The 18,949-nt window shown below is 35.7% G+C and overlaps 1 protein-coding gene and 1 long non-coding RNA gene across 4 annotated transcripts in view; one reads left to right on the top strand and one right to left on the bottom strand.

Annotated features, from left to right (window-relative positions):
- Positions 1-8,075, top strand: part of LOC120077864 — a 10,868-nt gene extending 2,793 nt beyond the window's left edge. Inside the window, exon 3 of the long non-coding RNA XR_005481846.1 lies at positions 6,058-8,075. This is a non-coding gene — a long non-coding RNA (uncharacterized LOC120077864). The remainder of the gene's footprint in view (positions 1-6,057) is intronic.
- LOC120077863 (ABC transporter C family member 2-like) overlaps positions 1-12,340 on the bottom strand; it is a 37,688-nt gene extending 25,348 nt beyond the window's left edge. For 2 of the 3 annotated variants that reach the window (XM_039031947.1, XM_039031945.1), the window contains exons 1-4: positions 12,253-12,340; positions 11,663-12,036; positions 10,580-10,758; positions 8,118-8,157 (exon numbers count right to left, since the gene is read on the bottom strand). In XM_039031947.1, coding sequence (XP_038887875.1) covers positions 8,118-8,157; positions 10,580-10,758; positions 11,663-12,036; positions 12,253-12,307 — 648 coding nt within the window. In that variant the 5' untranslated portion in view covers positions 12,308-12,340. Of the gene's footprint in view, positions 1-8,117; positions 8,158-10,579; positions 10,759-11,662; positions 12,037-12,161 lie in introns of all 3 variants that reach the window. The other variant, XM_039031946.1, reaches the window with a different exon arrangement.
- Between the last annotated feature and the right edge of the window lie 6,609 nt (positions 12,341-18,949).

Here is an 18,949-nt window from a genome sequence, read left to right as displayed (position 1 = left end):
CGCACCACTTTACCTACACAAGGAAATAACAATAAAGATGTTGCTGAAAATGTGGATCTCATTAATTCTCAATCAAAAGAAAAAGGCAAGTCCAAAATCTCTGAAATTAGCCAACAGGACCCTCCCCCTCTCTCCCCTTATTTGCAAGCCTTGACTAAATCTCCACCAGTTTTGGAAAAAATAATTTTCCCTCCATCTCTTTTAAATAAATCGGTACCTACTTCTCTCTCTCCACATTTGCCAATTTTGACCAAATCTCATTCAGTTACGGAAAAGGACAATTTCCTCCCTTCTCTCACCATAGTTGACCAAACCGTGGGCCCACTTTCTGCCCCTTTATCCTTTTCCAAATCAACAGAAAACCCAAGTCAAAATTCTTTACATGAGTCAACCACATCATTTAGTTTCCAAAACCAACCTAATAGCCCATCCAATTTGTCTTCTCCTTCCTTCACACAACCCTCTCTCTCCACAATTACTTTTCGTGCGGATCCCACTACTTTACAAGCTGGAACTTTGCATTCAACCTCCACCACCAAACCAAACTTTCCTTTTATTGGTTTTGATACGGAAGCTTACCTCTCCAGCCCTTCAAAAGAAATCGATTTTGCTGCTCAACCCCTTGATATGGCCATTTTTGGTGACCAGCCGATTGATACTACCCACATGCCAATACATGCTCTTCCCCCTCCTCCACCAGACCTTAGTCGCAAACAAAACCTCTCCCTCTCTCCCTCTCTCCCTCTGTCAATCATGAGACCATTTCCCCTTTCCATGCCACTCACCAACAATCTACTAATCACCAGCCCTCACCCTCTCCTTCCTCTTTACCCATTAGTCTTCAAGATCTGGCTTCCCTTTTTTCCTCACATGGCTTATGTGTTATGGCTATTCCCTCGATTCCTTCTTCCTCCAAAACTAAGAAAACTAACGATATTAACAGCAAAAAACCCAAACTTCACAGAGAATTGCAAGGCCTTTTTTCTTCAATCCACTATGATAAAACTGCCACTTTGGCTATAAGGGAGGGCTCACCTGAGTATCAATGAAATTCCTCACATGGAACGTACGGGGTCTTCGTTCATGGAAGAAACGTGCTTTGGTGAAGAAGATAATCCAACAACACAACCCCGGTATTGTGCTATTACAAGAAACGAAGCGGTCGACCGTTGATTCCTCTTTAATTAAATCTATTTGGAGTTCTTCATTTATTGGGTGGATCGCTCTGGATGCTATTGATTCATCAGGGGGTATCCTTATTCTTTGGAGTGAGCCCGACTTTACTATCTTTGAGGTGGTTGAGGGACATTTTTCTGTTTCGATTCATGTTTCACTGTCTGATGGTTTTTCTTTCTGGCTTTCGGCAGTTTATGGCCCTTCATATAATAATTTCAGATCTGACTTTTGGCAAGAGCTTGATGATTTAGCTGGTTTGGGAGGTGAAAATTGGGTCATTGGTGGTGACTTCAATGTCACTCGATGGTCTTGGGAAAAGTCACATGATAGAACAATTTCCTCTAGTATGCGTGCCTTCAATCAATGGATCATGGATTATCAGTTACGGGATATTCGTTATCAAACGGCTGTTTTACTTGGTTGAGTTTCGGTCCTACTCAATATTTATCTCTACTTGATCGATTTTTGCTTACAGAAAATTGTCTTCGCAAGTTTGGGTCTGTTATTCTTAAACGCCTGGATCGTATTACATCGGATCATTTTCCTTTGGCTTTATCTTCCAGAAGTATTGATTGGGGTCCATGCCCTTTCAGATTTGAAAATTCCTGGCTTTAAGTGCCTTCTTTCCATGCCTTGGTGGAAAATTGGTGGAATTGCCACCTGTTAACCGATTGGCCTGGGTATGGTTTTATGATGAAACTTCAGGGTTTGAAAGCTATTATCCAGGATTGGAATACCAATCGTTGTAGTGAGGTTACTAATCTTCATTCCCTTGTCTCACAATTAACCAATTTAGATGCCCTGGAAGACAATCAGGCCCTTAATGAGGAACAAATTAATAGACGTATTCTTCGTGAACAAATTGAAAATATGACTATTCAAGATCATATCCATTGGCAGCAGCGTTGTAAGCTGAAATGGCTTCTTGAGGGTGATGAAAACACACGGTTTTTCCATAAAATTGTTGCTGCCCAATGCCGTAAGTCCTCTATTACGAAGATTCTCTCAAGGGATGGCACAAGTCTTTTGACTTCACAGGACATTGAAGCTGAATTCTTGTCTTTTTATTCAACCCTTTTCAAAAAAGACATGGGTCAACGATTCCTTCCACTAAACCTTACGTAGAATCCTATTTCACCTACTCAAGCCATTGATCTCGAGCGTTCTTTTACAGATGATGAGGTATTTGTTGCTGTCTCCTCTCTTGGGGTTAGTAAATCTCCTGGTCCAGATGGTTTTACGGCTGAATTCTTTAAATTCTTTTGGCCTACTCTAAAATCTGACATGATGTTAGTCATTAATGATTTTTACAAATTTGGGATTATTAATGTGAAAATGAATGAGACTTATATCTATCTGATACCCAAGAAAGTTGACTCAAGATCTGTTTCTGATTACAGACCTATTAGTCTCATTCCCTATGCTTATAAAATTATTGCCCGTGTTTTGTCAAATCGTTTGAAAAAGCTACTTCCTTCTACCATTTTGCCCAATCAGCTTGCTTTTGTAGCTAATAGACAAATTATTGATGCTTCCCTAATGGCGAATGAGCTCACTGATGATTGGACCTCTCAGAAAAAACCAGGGGTTGTCTTAAAACTGGATCTTGAGAAAGCTTTTGACACAATTGATTGGGACTCCTTGATTATATACTCCAGGTTAAAGGTTTTGGTTGTCGCTGGCGTAACTGGATTAAAGGATGCATTTCTAGTGAGAATTACTCGATCATCATTAATGGCCGCCCTCGTGGCAAGATTCTTCCCACACGAGGCATATGATAGGGAGATCCTCTCTCTCCTTTCTTATTTATCTTAGTGGCTAATTGTCTGAGTCGTCTTATTGATCATAATTCTGCATTGGGTCATATTAGTGCACATCCTATTGGCCATTCTAATTTTACTCTGACTCATTTACAGTTTGCTGACGACACTTTGTTGTTATCTACTGCTGAAAGAACTGCCATACGAAACTTGTTTGACATTGTCCATATTTTTTAGTGTGCTTCTGGCCTTAAAATTAATCTCTGATTCTGATTTTGACTGGTTGTTGCGCTCTTTTGGCTGTCAAAGGGGCTTTTGGCCAGCTTCTTATTTAGGGCTTCCTTTGGGTGGTAGTTCAAAATCTGGTTTGTTTTGGCAGCCTATGATTGAGAGGTTTCAACATAAACTCCATAATTGGAAGTATTCTTATATTCGAAAGGGGGTCGTCACACGCTTATTTAAACTACTCTTTCTAGCCTCCCTACAAATTATTTGTCTCTGTTTAAGGCTCCTTCCTCTATTATTAACTGCCTGGATAGATTGGTTCAAGATTTCTTTTGGGAAGACTCTCGTGGTGATGGTGGTGTTCATAATGTGAATTGGATGGTATCTCAGCGTCCAAAATTATTGGGAGGTCTTGGCATTGGCAATTTTAAGCATCGGAATTTGGCTCTTCTTGCGAAATGGACTTGGCGGTTTTTAATTGAACATGATGCTTTATGGAGGAAGCTTATTGTTGCCAAGTATTATGCTACCGATCGTGTTTGGCCCTCCCCTGTCAATGGAGCTTCTTCCAAATCACCATAGAGGTATATTTGTTTGTCTTTTGAGTTGATTGCTAATCAGGTTAGTCGCCGCATTGGGGATGGTTCATCCACGTCCTTCTGGAATGACCCTTGGCTTAGTTGTGGAGTCCTTTCTACCACCTATCCACGGCTTTTTCATCTTGTACAACATCCTGAGGTTATAGTTGCTAGTGTTTGGAACTCAGGTATGGTTGCATGGAATTTAGACTTACGTCGTAATCTTACTGAGTTAGAGATTGCTGAGTGGGCCTCATTATCCATTCACTTGACACCAATCCGATTGTGTGCTACCCCTAATACTTAGTTGTGGCCTCTTGATCCATCTTTGGGGTTTACTGTTAAGTCTCTTATGGCTGATTTGGAAGGTGATCTGGATTCAGACTTAACTGATCTTTATTCGATGATTTGGAAGGATGGATATCCTAAGAAGATTAAAATCTTTCTTTGGGAACTCAGCTGGGACACCATTAATACTATTGATCGTTTGCAACGTCGTATGCTTTACATGTCTCTTTCTCCATCTTGGTGTCATATGTGCCATGAACATGTTGAATCATCAGTTCATCTATTTTTTCACTGTTCTTTTGCTACTGGCTTTTGGAACCTTCTCTTGTCTCATTTTGGTTGGCATTTCACTTGCCCTCATGATATTTTTGATGCTTTGGCCTTGGTGTTAGTGGGACATCCTTTTGGTGGAACCAAGAAGGTCATTTTTTTTTTTTTTTTTGAAAAGGAAACAGCCTTTATTAATTTAGTACAAGAGATGAGTACTTTGTGAATAAAGGCGAATACAAAGAACCAAGCAAGAAACCAAAGGATCAGTAGGTGCACTCGGGCATCTCAACTAGGTTGACACCCCCATAGCACCCTCATCATATCCATCATAGATGAAAAGCCGTCAAAGGCTAATAAAAGAGCATTCTAATAAGACAATACAAGGAAAAGCTTCACAAACTGAAGTTGTAAAGAACTAAGCTACAATGATCTAAATTACATCAAAGGAAATTAAGACAGTTAAGAATACTAATGAAAGAGAGGCTGCTTTCACTATCGCCGGAGCTTCAGTTAGTCTTCCAATTGAAAGAAAGTCTGCCAATTTAAGCTAGTGTCTTGCAAAGAATAGGCTTCAAAGCATTTAGAAAGGGAGCACCAAAGAGAGGCGTTGAGTTTTGCCGCCTCTAAGCGAGCAAACCAAGGAGTTTCCTTCCCATTGAATACTCTTTGGTTTCTTTCAAACCAGATTTCAACCAGCACTGCTTTTACCCATTAATCCATAGTAAATTGGAGTATTTCTTCATAATAGGACCAGAAAGTAGTTGTTGTACATTGCTTCTAAAAGAAATATCAAAGACCCAAGAGGTGTTGAAGCAATTAAGGAAATCTTTCCAGCAATTGAAGGCAAAACAGCAGTCAAAGAATAAGTGTTGAAGGTCTTCTTCAGCTGACTTACAAAGGACACACCAATTGAGGGAGATAGAATAGCAAGGCAGCTTTCTTTGCAGCACTGAGGAACAGTTTAGGGTTCCAAACAGCATTATCCAAACTGTTATATTAACTCTCCTAGGGCTGTTGGACTTCCAAAGGCTCTTGTGAAGGCTGGCTGAAATTGGGGTGGTCTCATAAAGGTGATTAACCAATGATTTAAATGAGAAAGAGCCATTTTTTTCAAGAGACCAAATGCGAGTGTCTTCCCTATTGGATAATTTTTGCTTAACCAACAATGCTAATAGGGATTGGAACTCTAAAATCTCACCAAGGTCATTTGGTTGGCTTTTATCCGTGCTTTCCTTTGGTGCTTATGGGGTGAAAGGAACAAACAACTTTTTCATGATACATGTTCTTCTGTTCAGTTTTTTGAGTTCGTTTTATCTACTGCTTTTTCTTGGTGTAAATTATAGCACCCTTTCACTCATTTCATTTTATCTTTTTTAGTCAATAATTGGCAATCTCTATTGTAATTCTTCATGGTCTTCCCCTTATTCATATTAATAAAGTTTCTTTTACCAAAAAGAATTCATCTCTCAGTGTCATTCCTCGTAGGGTTGACTGGGGGAAAGAGCAGAGAGGACATGGTAGTCCATTCCTCAATCTCGGCTTCTATTAGGGTACATCTCAATCCAAGGTCCCACGCTTGATGATTTTATGGTTTCAGCAATGAGAAATAGAGGCCTCTTTGTGATCGGATAGAGCAAATAGCCTTGGGAAAGCATTTTTTAGGGGCATGGTTTTTGATAGCTATCCAAAAGAGCTATTTATTCCCACCAAAATCATGTTAGTTCGTAGGAATTTAATGTTCTATTTAATGTTTTTGACAGATAAACGAGCAAAGGAGACCATCGGGATGATTCGGGTGCATTTCAAGTCAAAACGGAGCAAGTAGAAGAAAAGGGAGCAAAATTACAATTTTGTCCTTGGAGGGAGTGCAAGGCTGCCCTTGCTCAGCGCCTTATGCTGTGCGCAAAGGCAGAATGCCCAATTTGGCGAGAGTGTCACGGCACTCTCCAACAACGCAGTGCAACACTGCGTACGAGGTATTTGGTCCGATGGATATTACAGTCAAGGTTTAAAATGTCGATGGACATACCAAGGTGTTAATTCTAGTTTATGGAAATATTGATAAATGTAGGTGTTGATGGATATTTCTAAAAAAATTTAAAAACAAAGAATTTTCTTAAAAAATTGTTAAAAATTAGTAAATAAACATTTTAAGATTTTTAAAAGGGGAAAATATCCTTTTGGTCCCTAAGTTTTTAAGAATAGGTGCATTTGGTCCCTAATGTTTCAAATTGGCCATTTTAATCCCCGAATTTTTAAGAATAGGTCTAAAAAGTCCCTCAACTGAAAGTCTTTTAAATTTAAACATAAAATTGATTAAATACAATATGGCAAGATGACTTGGAAATAAATATATTTTTTTAATCTTTCTCATTTCTCTCTCTCCTCTCTCTTCTCTCTCACCTCTTTCTTCATCTTCTCCTCCTCTCCCTCCACTTTCTTGTCCTCACTCCTCCATTTCCATCTTCTCTCTTTATCTCTCATTTTTCTATGAAGAAGCTCATGAAATTTGTTCACTTCTCTCTTCTTTCTATTATCTCTCTTATCCTCTCTCCTCCGTCTCCATCTTCTCTCTGTCTCTCATTTTTAAAAACAAAAAAAAAAAGTTTTTACTGTGTTAAAGTAATTTCTATTATTTATTTTGATTTTCTATTTCTTTTTTATTCTGATTTTCTAATTTTTTCCAGCTGTTTTCTCATGGTGTTTACTGCTTTTTGTGTGTGTGTGTGTGTGTGTGTTTTCTAAATAAAAAAAAATTGCATTTACTGGTTTTGGTGTTTTTCTTGGTGGCTTTTTTTCCCCTTTTTTGGTTGTTTCAAGAATGGTTTTACGATTCAACTATTTTAATTTATAGAAAATTATAATAAAAATAGAAATTACTTATACATAGTATATAGAAAAATGAGAGATAAAAGAGAGAAGATAGAGATGGAGAAGAGAGGACAAGGGAGAGAAGAAATAAGAGAAAAAAATATGAGATAAAGAAAAGAGAGAAGTGAGCAAATTTCGTTAGCTTCTCCATAGAAAAATGAGAGACAGAGATAAGATGGAGATGGAGGAGAGAGGACAAGAGAGTGAAGAGAGAGTGAAGAGAGAGAAGAGGAGAAGATGAAGAGAGAGAAGAGAGAGAAGAGAGAAATGAGAAAGATTAAAAAATATATTTGTTTCCAAGTCATCTTGTCACATCGTATTTAATCATTTTTATGTTTAAATCTAATAGACTTTTAGTTGAGGGACCTTTTAAACTTATTCTTACAAACTCGGAGATCAAAATGGTCAATTTGAAACATTAGGGACCAAATGCACTTTTAGTTGAGGGACCTTTTAAACTTATTCTTACAAACTCGGAGATCAAAATGGTCAATTTGAAACATTAGGGACCAAATGCACCTATTCTTGAAAACTCAGGAACCAAAAGGGTATTTTTCCCTTTTAAAAAAATTAACTTGTTTATTATTGATATGATTTTTATATTAATGACATTTTGTTGCATATATTGTTATCTTTCATGAATTTTTCTACGATCTAATGGACATGCCGATTTACCCATCATGTCGGTGTCAAACAAGTGGAAATGTGGAAATATCGATGGAAATACCGAGATGTCAAGAGAAATGCAATACATGATTACAGCAAGTAACAAACTGCAACGAATTTTTATATTTTCAATAGTTGAGCACCAGAAATTTCTAAACATTTTGACTTTAGTCCATACCAACACTATTCACCAAACTACTCTTAGCTTATATTCTTTTCCAACCATTAAGTACAAAATGATGCAAAAATTGCACAACAGATAAGAGTCAGAAAACAAACTAACCTGGAAGAAGACTTCACTGATATACAAATATAGCACATATCTGAAAGGACAAAAACAGAAATGCAAATCCATGTTATGCATAAATGTATGCTCAAGAAACTGATTGAACTCTGAAGCTATGCATGAGAGCGAAGAATTTCTTAATTCGTTGAATGAAGAATGATAGGATTTATACAAGAAAGACTCAATCAAATATGCTGGAAAAAATTAATCAATTCAAATCTATATAATCGATATGGAAAACAAAATTACAGTATAAACATAAATCTATGACATATACAAGGAAATCAACTATTTCTAATTTACAACTTAATTTTCTACGCTAGTTGAATGGTTTTTTTTTTAAACGGAAACAAAACTTTACATTGACATAATGAAAAAGTGGTTAATGTTCGAATTACAAAGAGACGTAATAACCCATGTAAACTAGAAGACGAGGGGATCAGCAGGTATACCCGACATACCCATATCGCCCTCATCATATCCCAATATTGAAATAATGAAAAAGTCAATGTTCAACATAGGAAGAACAGAGCAATTCAACGTTCCAAATATCATAACCAAACAAGAAGGTTAATTCTTTTTGGGCTATTAGTCTTCCACAAGCTCTTATAAACTTCTTTATCAACAGAATCCAAAGAAGCCAAGAATTTTGACAAGGATTTAACTGAATATCTTCCTATGAATCCAATGTCCAAATATCAGAATCATCACAAGCCTCCACTTTTTTTCCAGCCAAAATTTGAAACACCTGACCAAATTCAAGAATTTCTGGTCTTTCAACAATCTTCTGAAGGAGATATCCCATGACAAAGTATCAATATCCCAATGGTCGAAAACAGACCCATTGGGCAGTAGAATGGTATATGCTAGTCATTCTAAACTTGACAATTGGTTCACATGACAGGTTCAATGCAAACTGCAAAGCCTTGTTTATTTTGTTTGCAGCTTGCTGATGGAAAGTCACATGTCTTAGATGATTTATGTTTGTCTCAAATTTCTCATTGATAAAGTAACGATCTAACTCGACATGCTTCAGCACTGTTTTGGGCTATAATTTGTTGTTTCTTGCTTCTCCAAGTTATAAGCATCCCCATATACAGGCACAACAACTCGATACCTGCCAGTCCTCGATACTTGCCACGATCAAATACTTCATCTTCAGAATTAACTTCAAGTTTAGTATTTGTAGATGTGTCAACTAGTATGCAACCACTTAGTCCAATTTCTCTCGAGAGATCTTGTCAGAACTAACTTCAAGTTTAGTATTTGTAGATGTGTCAACTAATTTGCAACCACTTATTCCAATTTCTCTTAAGAGATCTTGAGTGTACTTTCATAGAGTGATTGAAATCTATTTGTTGGATGGATCTTGCTACTTTAGTTCCTAGAAAGTATATTAGATGTCCCAACTTTTTTTTTAAAAAAAAGGAAACAAACTTTTCGTTGATGTAATGAAAGAGGCTAGTACTCAAAAGATAAATCAGGTGTCCCAAGTATTTGATTTCAAATTCCTTTGATGTAGTTTCAGACGCAGAATTTATCTTCCTCTATTTGCCCCTTGAGCTTGGCTCAAAATGAAAACTTGTAGCATCTATTTTTTTATTGTTGTTATTCCCCATCTTTCTGGTGACAATTATTCTCTTATTTTCATCTTCATTTGGTCTTTGGCAACTCCTAGAGAATATCTTACAGATTCTGGTTGGTCCTCACTTGGCATCTAGCTCTCAGCTGTTATGGTCCAATGCAATCAAAGCTCTTCTGATTGAGATTTGGTATGAATGCAATCGCAGGTTTTTTTATGACAAATCACTTTATTGGCTTGATCGTTTGGGTTCAGTTCGTCTTGTAGCATCATCCTTGTGTTCTCTCCAAGTCTTTTGCTAATTTTTTTTTTTTTTACGACAAGAAACCAACTTTTCATTAAAAAGATTAATATTCATGCTACGTATTAGAGAAAATAATTTCATAATTCATTGAGTGAAGAATGATGAAATTTACAGAAGAAGGCTTTCAAAAAAATATGTAAAAGTAATCAATGAATCTATGCTTATATGGGAAAGAACAATAATAGCTACATATATAATTCGACGACATATACAATGAAATAATCTATTCCTAATTTACAGCTTGATTTTCTACAAACTTCTTTTTTCGAAGGAACTGACAATTTGACATATTGTCATCAAATTTCAAAATTATCTAGATATACGTTCTGTTGAATAATCTTAATTTATTCTCTCTTTTTACATTTTTTTTATGACAAACAAAATAATATGAAGAATGTATTTCTTAGTTCTTTCCACGTCTCCAAAAGGCATAATGGATATTTTACCTGACAAGTTCTAATTCTTCAAAGAAACAACAGCAGTAACATAACAGTAAAGTGTCATCCAGGTTCATAAATGATTGTAACTCAAAATTTGGATATATGCCTTTAGAAAAGAAAGGTTAAGAAATACCTCTTGTACAAATCCTTCACAGAAAGAATTAGGTTGAGCATTACACCGTCCGCTACTAATATATAAACAACTCCAAATCTGGTGATCCATCGAAATTCAAAAACATAAACTTTGGCTTCTACAAGAAGCATTACAACCATTGAGGACCAAGTAAGGGCCTGAATTATAAGGGCAACAACCTGAAACGAAAGGGCATAAGGCTTAATATTGGAGCACTCAATCTAAAATCCACTCATCATCTCCAGAGCTAAACAAAATTACTTCTTAGTTAGTACACTACTTCTTACCTAGTGCATCAAGTTAAGAAGACAAGATCTCAATCTTTTTCACACTTAAAATCTCCCTTCGTTCTCAAGAGTGATACAAACTAAACCACCATTCTTCCTATACCCCATGTAATCGGACTACAGATCACATCTTTTTTTTTCTAAAAATGGAAACAAACTTTTCAATATGAAATGAAACAAGAGTAATGCTAAAAATACAATGGCACAAAATAAAAAGAAGACAAACTTAACAAAACATAAACCCTATTCCGGAAATATAAATCTGTTCCAATTTGAACATATGAATAGAAAAGCATGCTAACAACTTGGAAATTGAACACCATGAGGAAGGTTTAAGTTGAGCTAATTCCAAGCAATCAGACCACGAAAAGACTAGTCTTGAAAACCCCTTTAGTTGCATTAAAACCAAATTTCAGAAAGAATAGCTTTCACCCAATTACCCCATAAAAGATGAGAATTGGGATTCAAAAGAGGGCCCACCAAGACTGCAGATCATATCTTTATTAACTTTTCTAAAAATATTCCCAACATTAAGAAGCAACAATTAACAAAACCATTTCATCATCATCGGTAAACTAGGTAAAAATTGGCTAAACAAATTATTATGTAAAGGCAAATATTTCCCCCTTCAATTGCAACTAATGAAACATCTACAGTCACTAAGGAACGCATATTTCCATGTACTAAGAAACTGTCCCTTCTCCATTTTGTTATGCTTGCAGTGTGTGAATATGTAAATTTCAGGAAAGCAATAAAAGATTAAAATAATTCTTTAAGTATTGTAAGTAAACACTACCTCGAATGGAGCAAGTGCGGTCTGCCCATCTAAATTTAAGACTGAAATTCCCATGATCAATTTGTATAAAGGCACAAACGCACAGTAAGCAGCCAACAAACACAGCACATAATTGTATATCTTTGACTTCAAACAAAACCTCTGTACTGTAAAATTCTTCTTCATCAGCCATATTCTGTAGATACATAGACCTAGAACAAGCAGGTGAGAAATAGCAACCACCAGTGAGTCAATGACACATGGTGTGTATGCGCCAAAAGCATTTTCCACTGCATTTGTCCAAACACCAGCAACAATTGGACGACAATACCAAACAAACGGCTCAAACCCCATTCTTGGTTTATTTAGCGAAGTCAGCTTCAACCAAAACGAACCTAAACATGAGTTATAAGCAACAACTTAGTCCTCAATAGCAAATATAGTTGAGTTCTAAGCAAAATATTTATTAGCATTTGATTCCAATCATAAATGAGTAGCGAAGAACTAAAATTTCGAGTACATGCACTTCTCGGATGAAATGAAATCAGTGGTTTTAATGGTTTTCGCTGCCTGAGAATTTCGATAACATTGAATGCATTTATAAATCTGACCACATTGTCGCAAAGCCTCCTTCACCGAAGTCCAGATTGAAATTTGGACCAACATGGATGGATGGCCAAAATAAAAGACATAAATGAAAAATAGGTATCATTTTGAAAACCAACGAAATTTGACCTTCTGTTTATATTATCATTGTGTAAAATTATCATTTAACCCTAAATGCATTATTTTTCTATTTTCTTTGCTTTGCAACATTTTTTTTTAATTTTTCATTTTTCTGAATTTCTTCTTCCTTTTTTTTTTTTCTACGATGCTTTTTTTTTTCATTTTTCTTTCTGCATTTCTTCTTCCTTTTTTCTTTTGTTCTTTTTTGTGCATTTCTTCTTTTTTTTCCCTTTCTTTGCTTTTTTTTTTGTGTGTGTTTCTCTAAATCGAACATCAAACATATAGTATATAATATTAGAGCATCGAGCATCAAGTGAACTTCTTAATCGAGCATAGAACATACAACATAGGCCTAGAATATCGAGGATCGAGTAGCATGTAGCTAGTATATAGCATATAGTATATAACATAGAGCATAAAGTGTAATGCATCGAACATGAAATATCAAGTATCGAGGATCGAGTAGCATGTAGCTAGTATATAGCATGGATCATATAACATAAATCAAGGTAGAGCATCAAGCATTGAGCATCAAGTATTGAGGATCAAGTATCGAGGATCGATTTTCAGGTATTAAGTATCAAGTATCGGATATCGAGTATCAAGTATCAAGAAAACTGCGGATGAGTTTTAGGGTCGAATGAGTAAATTCACCGGATGCTGACATAAGCAAAATGCCACTTTTCATTCAATTTAAAAAAAGATACTCATTTTTCATTTGACCCTCAAAAAAAGATCCATCCATACAAAAAAACCCATCCCTTTCTCGACATTCTAAACTCCCTTTCTACTTTGTGTCAAGTGGAAAATTGAGGTACAAAAGGGTGAATATGTATCGATCTAAATTTCTATGATACTTCGAGTCTACTATATGCATGCATAGGCTGATACTTTAACGCTACTATATGCATGTATAGGCTTGAGAATAAACTTGTCAAAGAAAAATTTAATAAAATAAATAAAACTTTTATTTCTTTACGTAAAATTCAAATATTAAGATCCTGAAAACACTATTTGAGTACCCCCTGACTTTATTTTAGAATAAATTGAGCAAATAAACGAATTAATAAAGGAAAATTTGGGCTGATGGCCTAAAATTTGGGCCTATAATGCTAAATGACTATTTTAAAAAACAAAATATCAATTGACCCTCTGTTGACGTCATCGCGATATGAGATTACAAGAATTGTCCCTTACAATATTGGTTTTACTCTCACTCTCACAACAATGGATCTCGCTCTCATTGAATGAGAACGATCATTACCACGGGGTTAAGGTTTTAAGAGAAAGAGCGAGAGAGAGCGACAATAAGAAAGCTCGAGCATGAGAGCGAGGGAGCACGAGAGCAAGAGGTAGCGACAGTGACAACGAAAGTGACGAGAGCGAGAGCAAGAGAGAGCAACAGTGAGAGAGATCCATGTGTATAAGACGATACTCATCTACTTGTATAACTCAATGAAAAATGTTCTCTTGCTTTGTAGGATGACAGAAAGGTGTCTACTAATTCGATATGGATATGATTGGGATGAGAACCAAAATTTGTATAGGTGAGCTAACAAGAATTATTGTGCCTATTACATTGAAGTATGAAGAACTTAAAGCTCACATTTATAGGGTTACAAATGTAAGTTCTTCAGAGTTTGATGTTATCGTGAGTTAATTATAAGCTTTACTATAATGCCTTTCCACAGTACATATGGAACGAGGAGGATGTTCGCTCTCTTCTTTTTTGGGAAGATCTTTGTAGAGTTCAGCTATGTGTAACGCTAAAATCGAACCATGACAGAAATGTGAATGAGTTATGATGATACGGGGGGTAGACAACCAATATGAGGAATCATATGAACTTAATCGAGAAGAGGGTGATATTCCATTGTCTATGAACAATCAGCCATCAACATTATCATTGGACAGTGACGACACTAATCCATGGGACTTGGTAAGAGAAATTCAATGTAGCGGAACTATGCTTGGTAACGAGAGATCAACAGGATTTACTTCAATGGATTGTGGTCTTTCAAAAGAGCGTGATCCTTTCTATTGGGGTTGATGCTCTAAAGTCTCGTGTCCTGTAGTTTGTAAATAATTTGTACGAACACTTGTGACGTATAATATATGATATTTACTTCACTTCTTGATTTTGCTCATTTGAATGTTCGCTCACGATGAGACCGAGTTCTTGTGAAGAAAGTCTTCAACTGGTACATTCTCTCGATCTTTTTTTTTTTATCTTTTAAAGCATGCCAGTAATTAGTGTTTTTAATGCATATCTGTATGGTAGAATGTATGTGTGAAAATTCTATCACAATGAAATTGGAAAGATCTGCTTCCACTTATAGGTACTCTTCTATAAGAGTTCCTTCACTTTTGTGGCTGGTAATGAGAGATCAGCAGGATTTACTTCAATGGATTATGGTACTTCAGAAGACTAAGATCCTTTCGTAGCTGATAATGAGAGATCACAGGATTGAATTCTATGGATTGTGGCCTTTCTATAAATGTCTCGCTCTCGGTAGTCTCGTTCTCTCTAACTTAATATGTTTATAATTCTTTATGACTCTTTTGGTAAATGTCTCGCTCATCTTAGTATCACTCTCATTAATCTCGCTCTTTCTAGTACCTTACTTAACACGTTTATAACATTTTATGACTCCTTCTGTAAATGTCTTGCTCTTTCTTAGTATCGTTCTCGCTAATCTCGCTCTCTCTAGTAATGTTACTAAACATGTTTATAACTCGGTATGACTCGTTCTATTAATGTCTCGCTCTCTCTTAGTGTCGCTCTCGCTAATCTTGCTCTCTCTAGTAAAGCTACTTAACATTTTTATATCTTTTTATGACTTGTTCTGTAAATGTCTCTCTCTCTCATAGTGTTGTTCTCACTAATATCTAGGTTGAAAGGATGCTAAATTTCAAAGGAGGTCGAGGAGAGACCGAACTTTCTTCTTCCTTCTTTATGTTTTCAGTATCATTAGGCTAGTTTTTAGTTTAATTTTGGATTGTAAGCACGGATTGGATTGTACCTCATTGGTTTGTCTATGAGTCGATGAGGTAATTTTTTATCTAGTTCTTGGATTAAGGATTCGATGTAACTCTTGAGTTTTCTACCCGATCTGATGTTTATAATTCATAATTATGTTTCCTTTAAATCTCAATTGAACTAGATTTGCATTTATGTTTTGGATTGATGCCACTATCATGATTGCAATTCTCTGCTAGTTAATTTCAAGCTCCCACGTTTCCAAGTAGTTCGTCTATGCTTGAATTTACCCCTGTAACAATAATTGAATGTGTATGTTTAGGTTTATAAGCTGACCTTGAATCTTTGTATGCATGTTTAATTTAGATTTGAAGAATGCTTGGTTAATTGAACATGGCTTTTCCTAACAATTAATTGACATAGTTGAATCTTAAATCTTATTGCATATGTTTGTAGCTCTTTATGGCCGCTAAGAACCTAATTGAATCTAGGAGCATATAGATTAGTTAGGACACAGTCTTTCCAGCTTTAATTATTAATTAGGACACTTGATTAATTTCAATTTAATTGATTGTTGGCCTTTGTAGAGACTAGTTAAATCACATCAATTGAGTAGCTATGCACGCATAATTCGATAACATAGTCAATTGGCAGAAAATTATGATTGAAATTACATTGAATGTTTACTTGATCTGAGAAGTAGATGAACAAATTACGACTTATATTTATCCCTAGCAATTTATCTTGCATTTTATTCAAATTTGAACTAAAAACCATAACCCCGTTTTTTCTGTTTTTCCAAGGTCAGTTTTAATTTAAAAGAAAATATTCAATGTTTCTCTGTGGTTCGACCCTACACTTACCACTGTTACTATGCTTTAGTAGTAATAGAAGTAGTTCGGTGTATACAAATTTCTTTTGTTTCGGTTTGGAGTCGAATTAACGACATCGGTTCTTGAGTTCGAACAACTGGGGTGCCCTGAAACTCCTTCTCAGCATCGGATATGACAATACCCTCTTTGACTTTTGTCTGCATTATTAGTCCAACCCAATAAGATGGTTAGTGTCAATTTAACAATCGAATAAACATATTGTGGCTATACTACACTTACATTTTGAGACTAAAAAATGTCTCTCTTGAGTACTTTGAATTACACCGAGTGGGAGCATGACCCCCATAATATATGAGGCACAGCTACCTTACTCTTTCGAGTGACAATGTTCTCCACTACCCATGATAAGATCTCGTACGTCTATACCTAAATATGAAACAACACATATTATAACTATGTTAATGTTAAACCAAAGATAAACTTATGTTAAGGAACATCTACCTGGAATGCTTGGGGAAATCCACGCAACAATTACTTTACAACATAATTTTATATCCTCTCACCTTCTCCTTCTATAAACTAACCTTATCATTCAATGCATTTAAGGCGTCGAGTGTCCTCTACCAAATAGTTATACCCCAATTTAGACTGTTGTAATAATCTATGTCTTCAATATCTTCATATAGGGTACGATCTACTACACTATTCTGCGTGTTCTTCCCCATCATTGCAACGTCCGTGTAGTACACTAGGGTGATTTTAACAGTATCATCATCGTTTTCAAACACCAAATTCTTATATTCTTCTTCTAGTAAATTTAGGTGGAATGCGTCTGAAGTTGGCCGATTACCAAAGTACCTCGTTGCAAGTTCTTGGGAGGACTCCTTGCTCTGAACAATTCATGTAGGGGACCGCCAAAAACCAGTAATCAACAAAAAATCGTCTTTCAAAAACGTGACAACCTTTCCTCTAACAAAGAAGCTAATCGAGTCCACTCTTTGCTTCTTCATTAAATACAATGTAAATTCAATTTCTAAAATTGAATTTTAAAATTTGAAATTGACTTAATTAAATAATTAATTAAACTAATTTGATTAAAGAGTTCAATAAATTATTCAAATACCGTTGGAGCTTCAAGCTATAGGTCCATAAGGTCCCCTTGGTAGCTCAATGGATTCATGTTGAGAATCAGTTTTTTGGTTAGTTTGAAGTGTTCAAATTAACAAGAGGGAATTTGATTATATATGATATTATTAAATTGATTCAATTATATGTGATATAATTGATTTAATGTATTTGATACATTAGTAATTGATTGGGGAAATTAATATAAATATGATTTATATTAAATGTCATAAAGAAGAAAAGAACTATGGTTTATATGTAGCATATGATGTGATATTAAAACTATAGGATATGAATATAATATAATAAATTAGTTATTATATTTATTTATAATAAATTAATTATAAGATAATTGATTTTGGGTTTTCTCCAAATAGCCACCTTAGTGGGTGGTTTTAGTAAGTTTATGGCAACCAAATGGATAAAAGTGAAAATCGTTTTCATTTTGAAGATACACGCGCAAAAAGCATCAAGTTATATGATAGCTTGGTTGAGAGAGCAAACGATCGATTAAGGATTCTATACGATAGTTACTTGCTTGCTAAATGATCGAGTACACAAGTCTATACGATAGGCTTATTCCTTCTCCCACTTACTTGATTGTTTACTCGATCGTCTAGTTCCTCCATCCCCCTTCCCAAATCCATACAGAGCTCACACCTCCTGGATTCTCACACCGAGAATACCAAGGAAGCTAGTGGTGGTGTCGAGTTTCCGTTCGAGGGTTGAGGATCGATCTTCGCTCATTGCTGTTCTCACTGTGAGATCTATCCTCGACCTTGTGGCACCCTGGGAGTGTCCCCCTAAAGGATGGTGTTTGGGTAGGTCAATACCAAGGTGAATGGTGAGAATGTTCATAATAAGTGGGAGCGGGACGTGTGACAACATATCTCACAATCTCTCTCATTAAGTTGGATAACGTTTTTGTGCATCGCCTCAAGGCATCCTGGGAGTGTCCTCCTAAAGGATGGATAAGGTGCCCAATTTCATCCATATACTTACAAACCTTTTTGGCAATATATTAAAACTTGATCCTCTTTTATGTTTCTACATAAAATTTAAGTATTCATGTCACACCCTTCCCCATTTACCTTCTAAAACCGAAAGAGGATATGATGGCAACAGTTACTGACCTATTTGCTAGTACCTACTGCCTAACTTAAGTGAAACCTGTTAAAACCTCAATATGAAAAATTTACTTGGCAATAAAACAACTATGACATTAACCAGCGTAAAGACTTAGTTACAGTTCCAAAAATAAACATATGTCCAACGAACAAATGATAAGAATAAACATGGGTCCTAAAAGAAAATAAGCTTCACAAGTCCCAGACTCCTCTCCAAATTTGTGTACATCAAAACAAGCTTAACCTAAGCTTCTTCCTTCGATATCCGAACTTTAGGTGGCAAGCTACAATGGCTTCAACTGCAAGGAAATAGACCGCTACCTGAGAAAAAGGAAAACATTTGAAAACAGTGAGTTGGTTGCCTAGTGAGTGACTCATAGAAATACATTTCTTCTCAAGCCTTTCAAATGCATTAATGTAATTAAATAAATATGTTGGAAATAATCTCAAGCAACTTATATAGCATCATACATTAATCATAGTGTTTTAATCAATCATACTGTCAAACCTTAGTTAA

This window comes from Benincasa hispida, chromosome 5 (genome assembly GCF_009727055.1).
Source record: "Benincasa hispida cultivar B227 chromosome 5, ASM972705v1, whole genome shotgun sequence".
NCBI classification, from domain to species: Eukaryota; Viridiplantae; Streptophyta; class Magnoliopsida; order Cucurbitales; family Cucurbitaceae; genus Benincasa; species Benincasa hispida.
The sequence above is the reverse complement of the archived record's forward strand: the minus strand, read 5'-3'. Positions and strand labels throughout refer to the sequence as shown.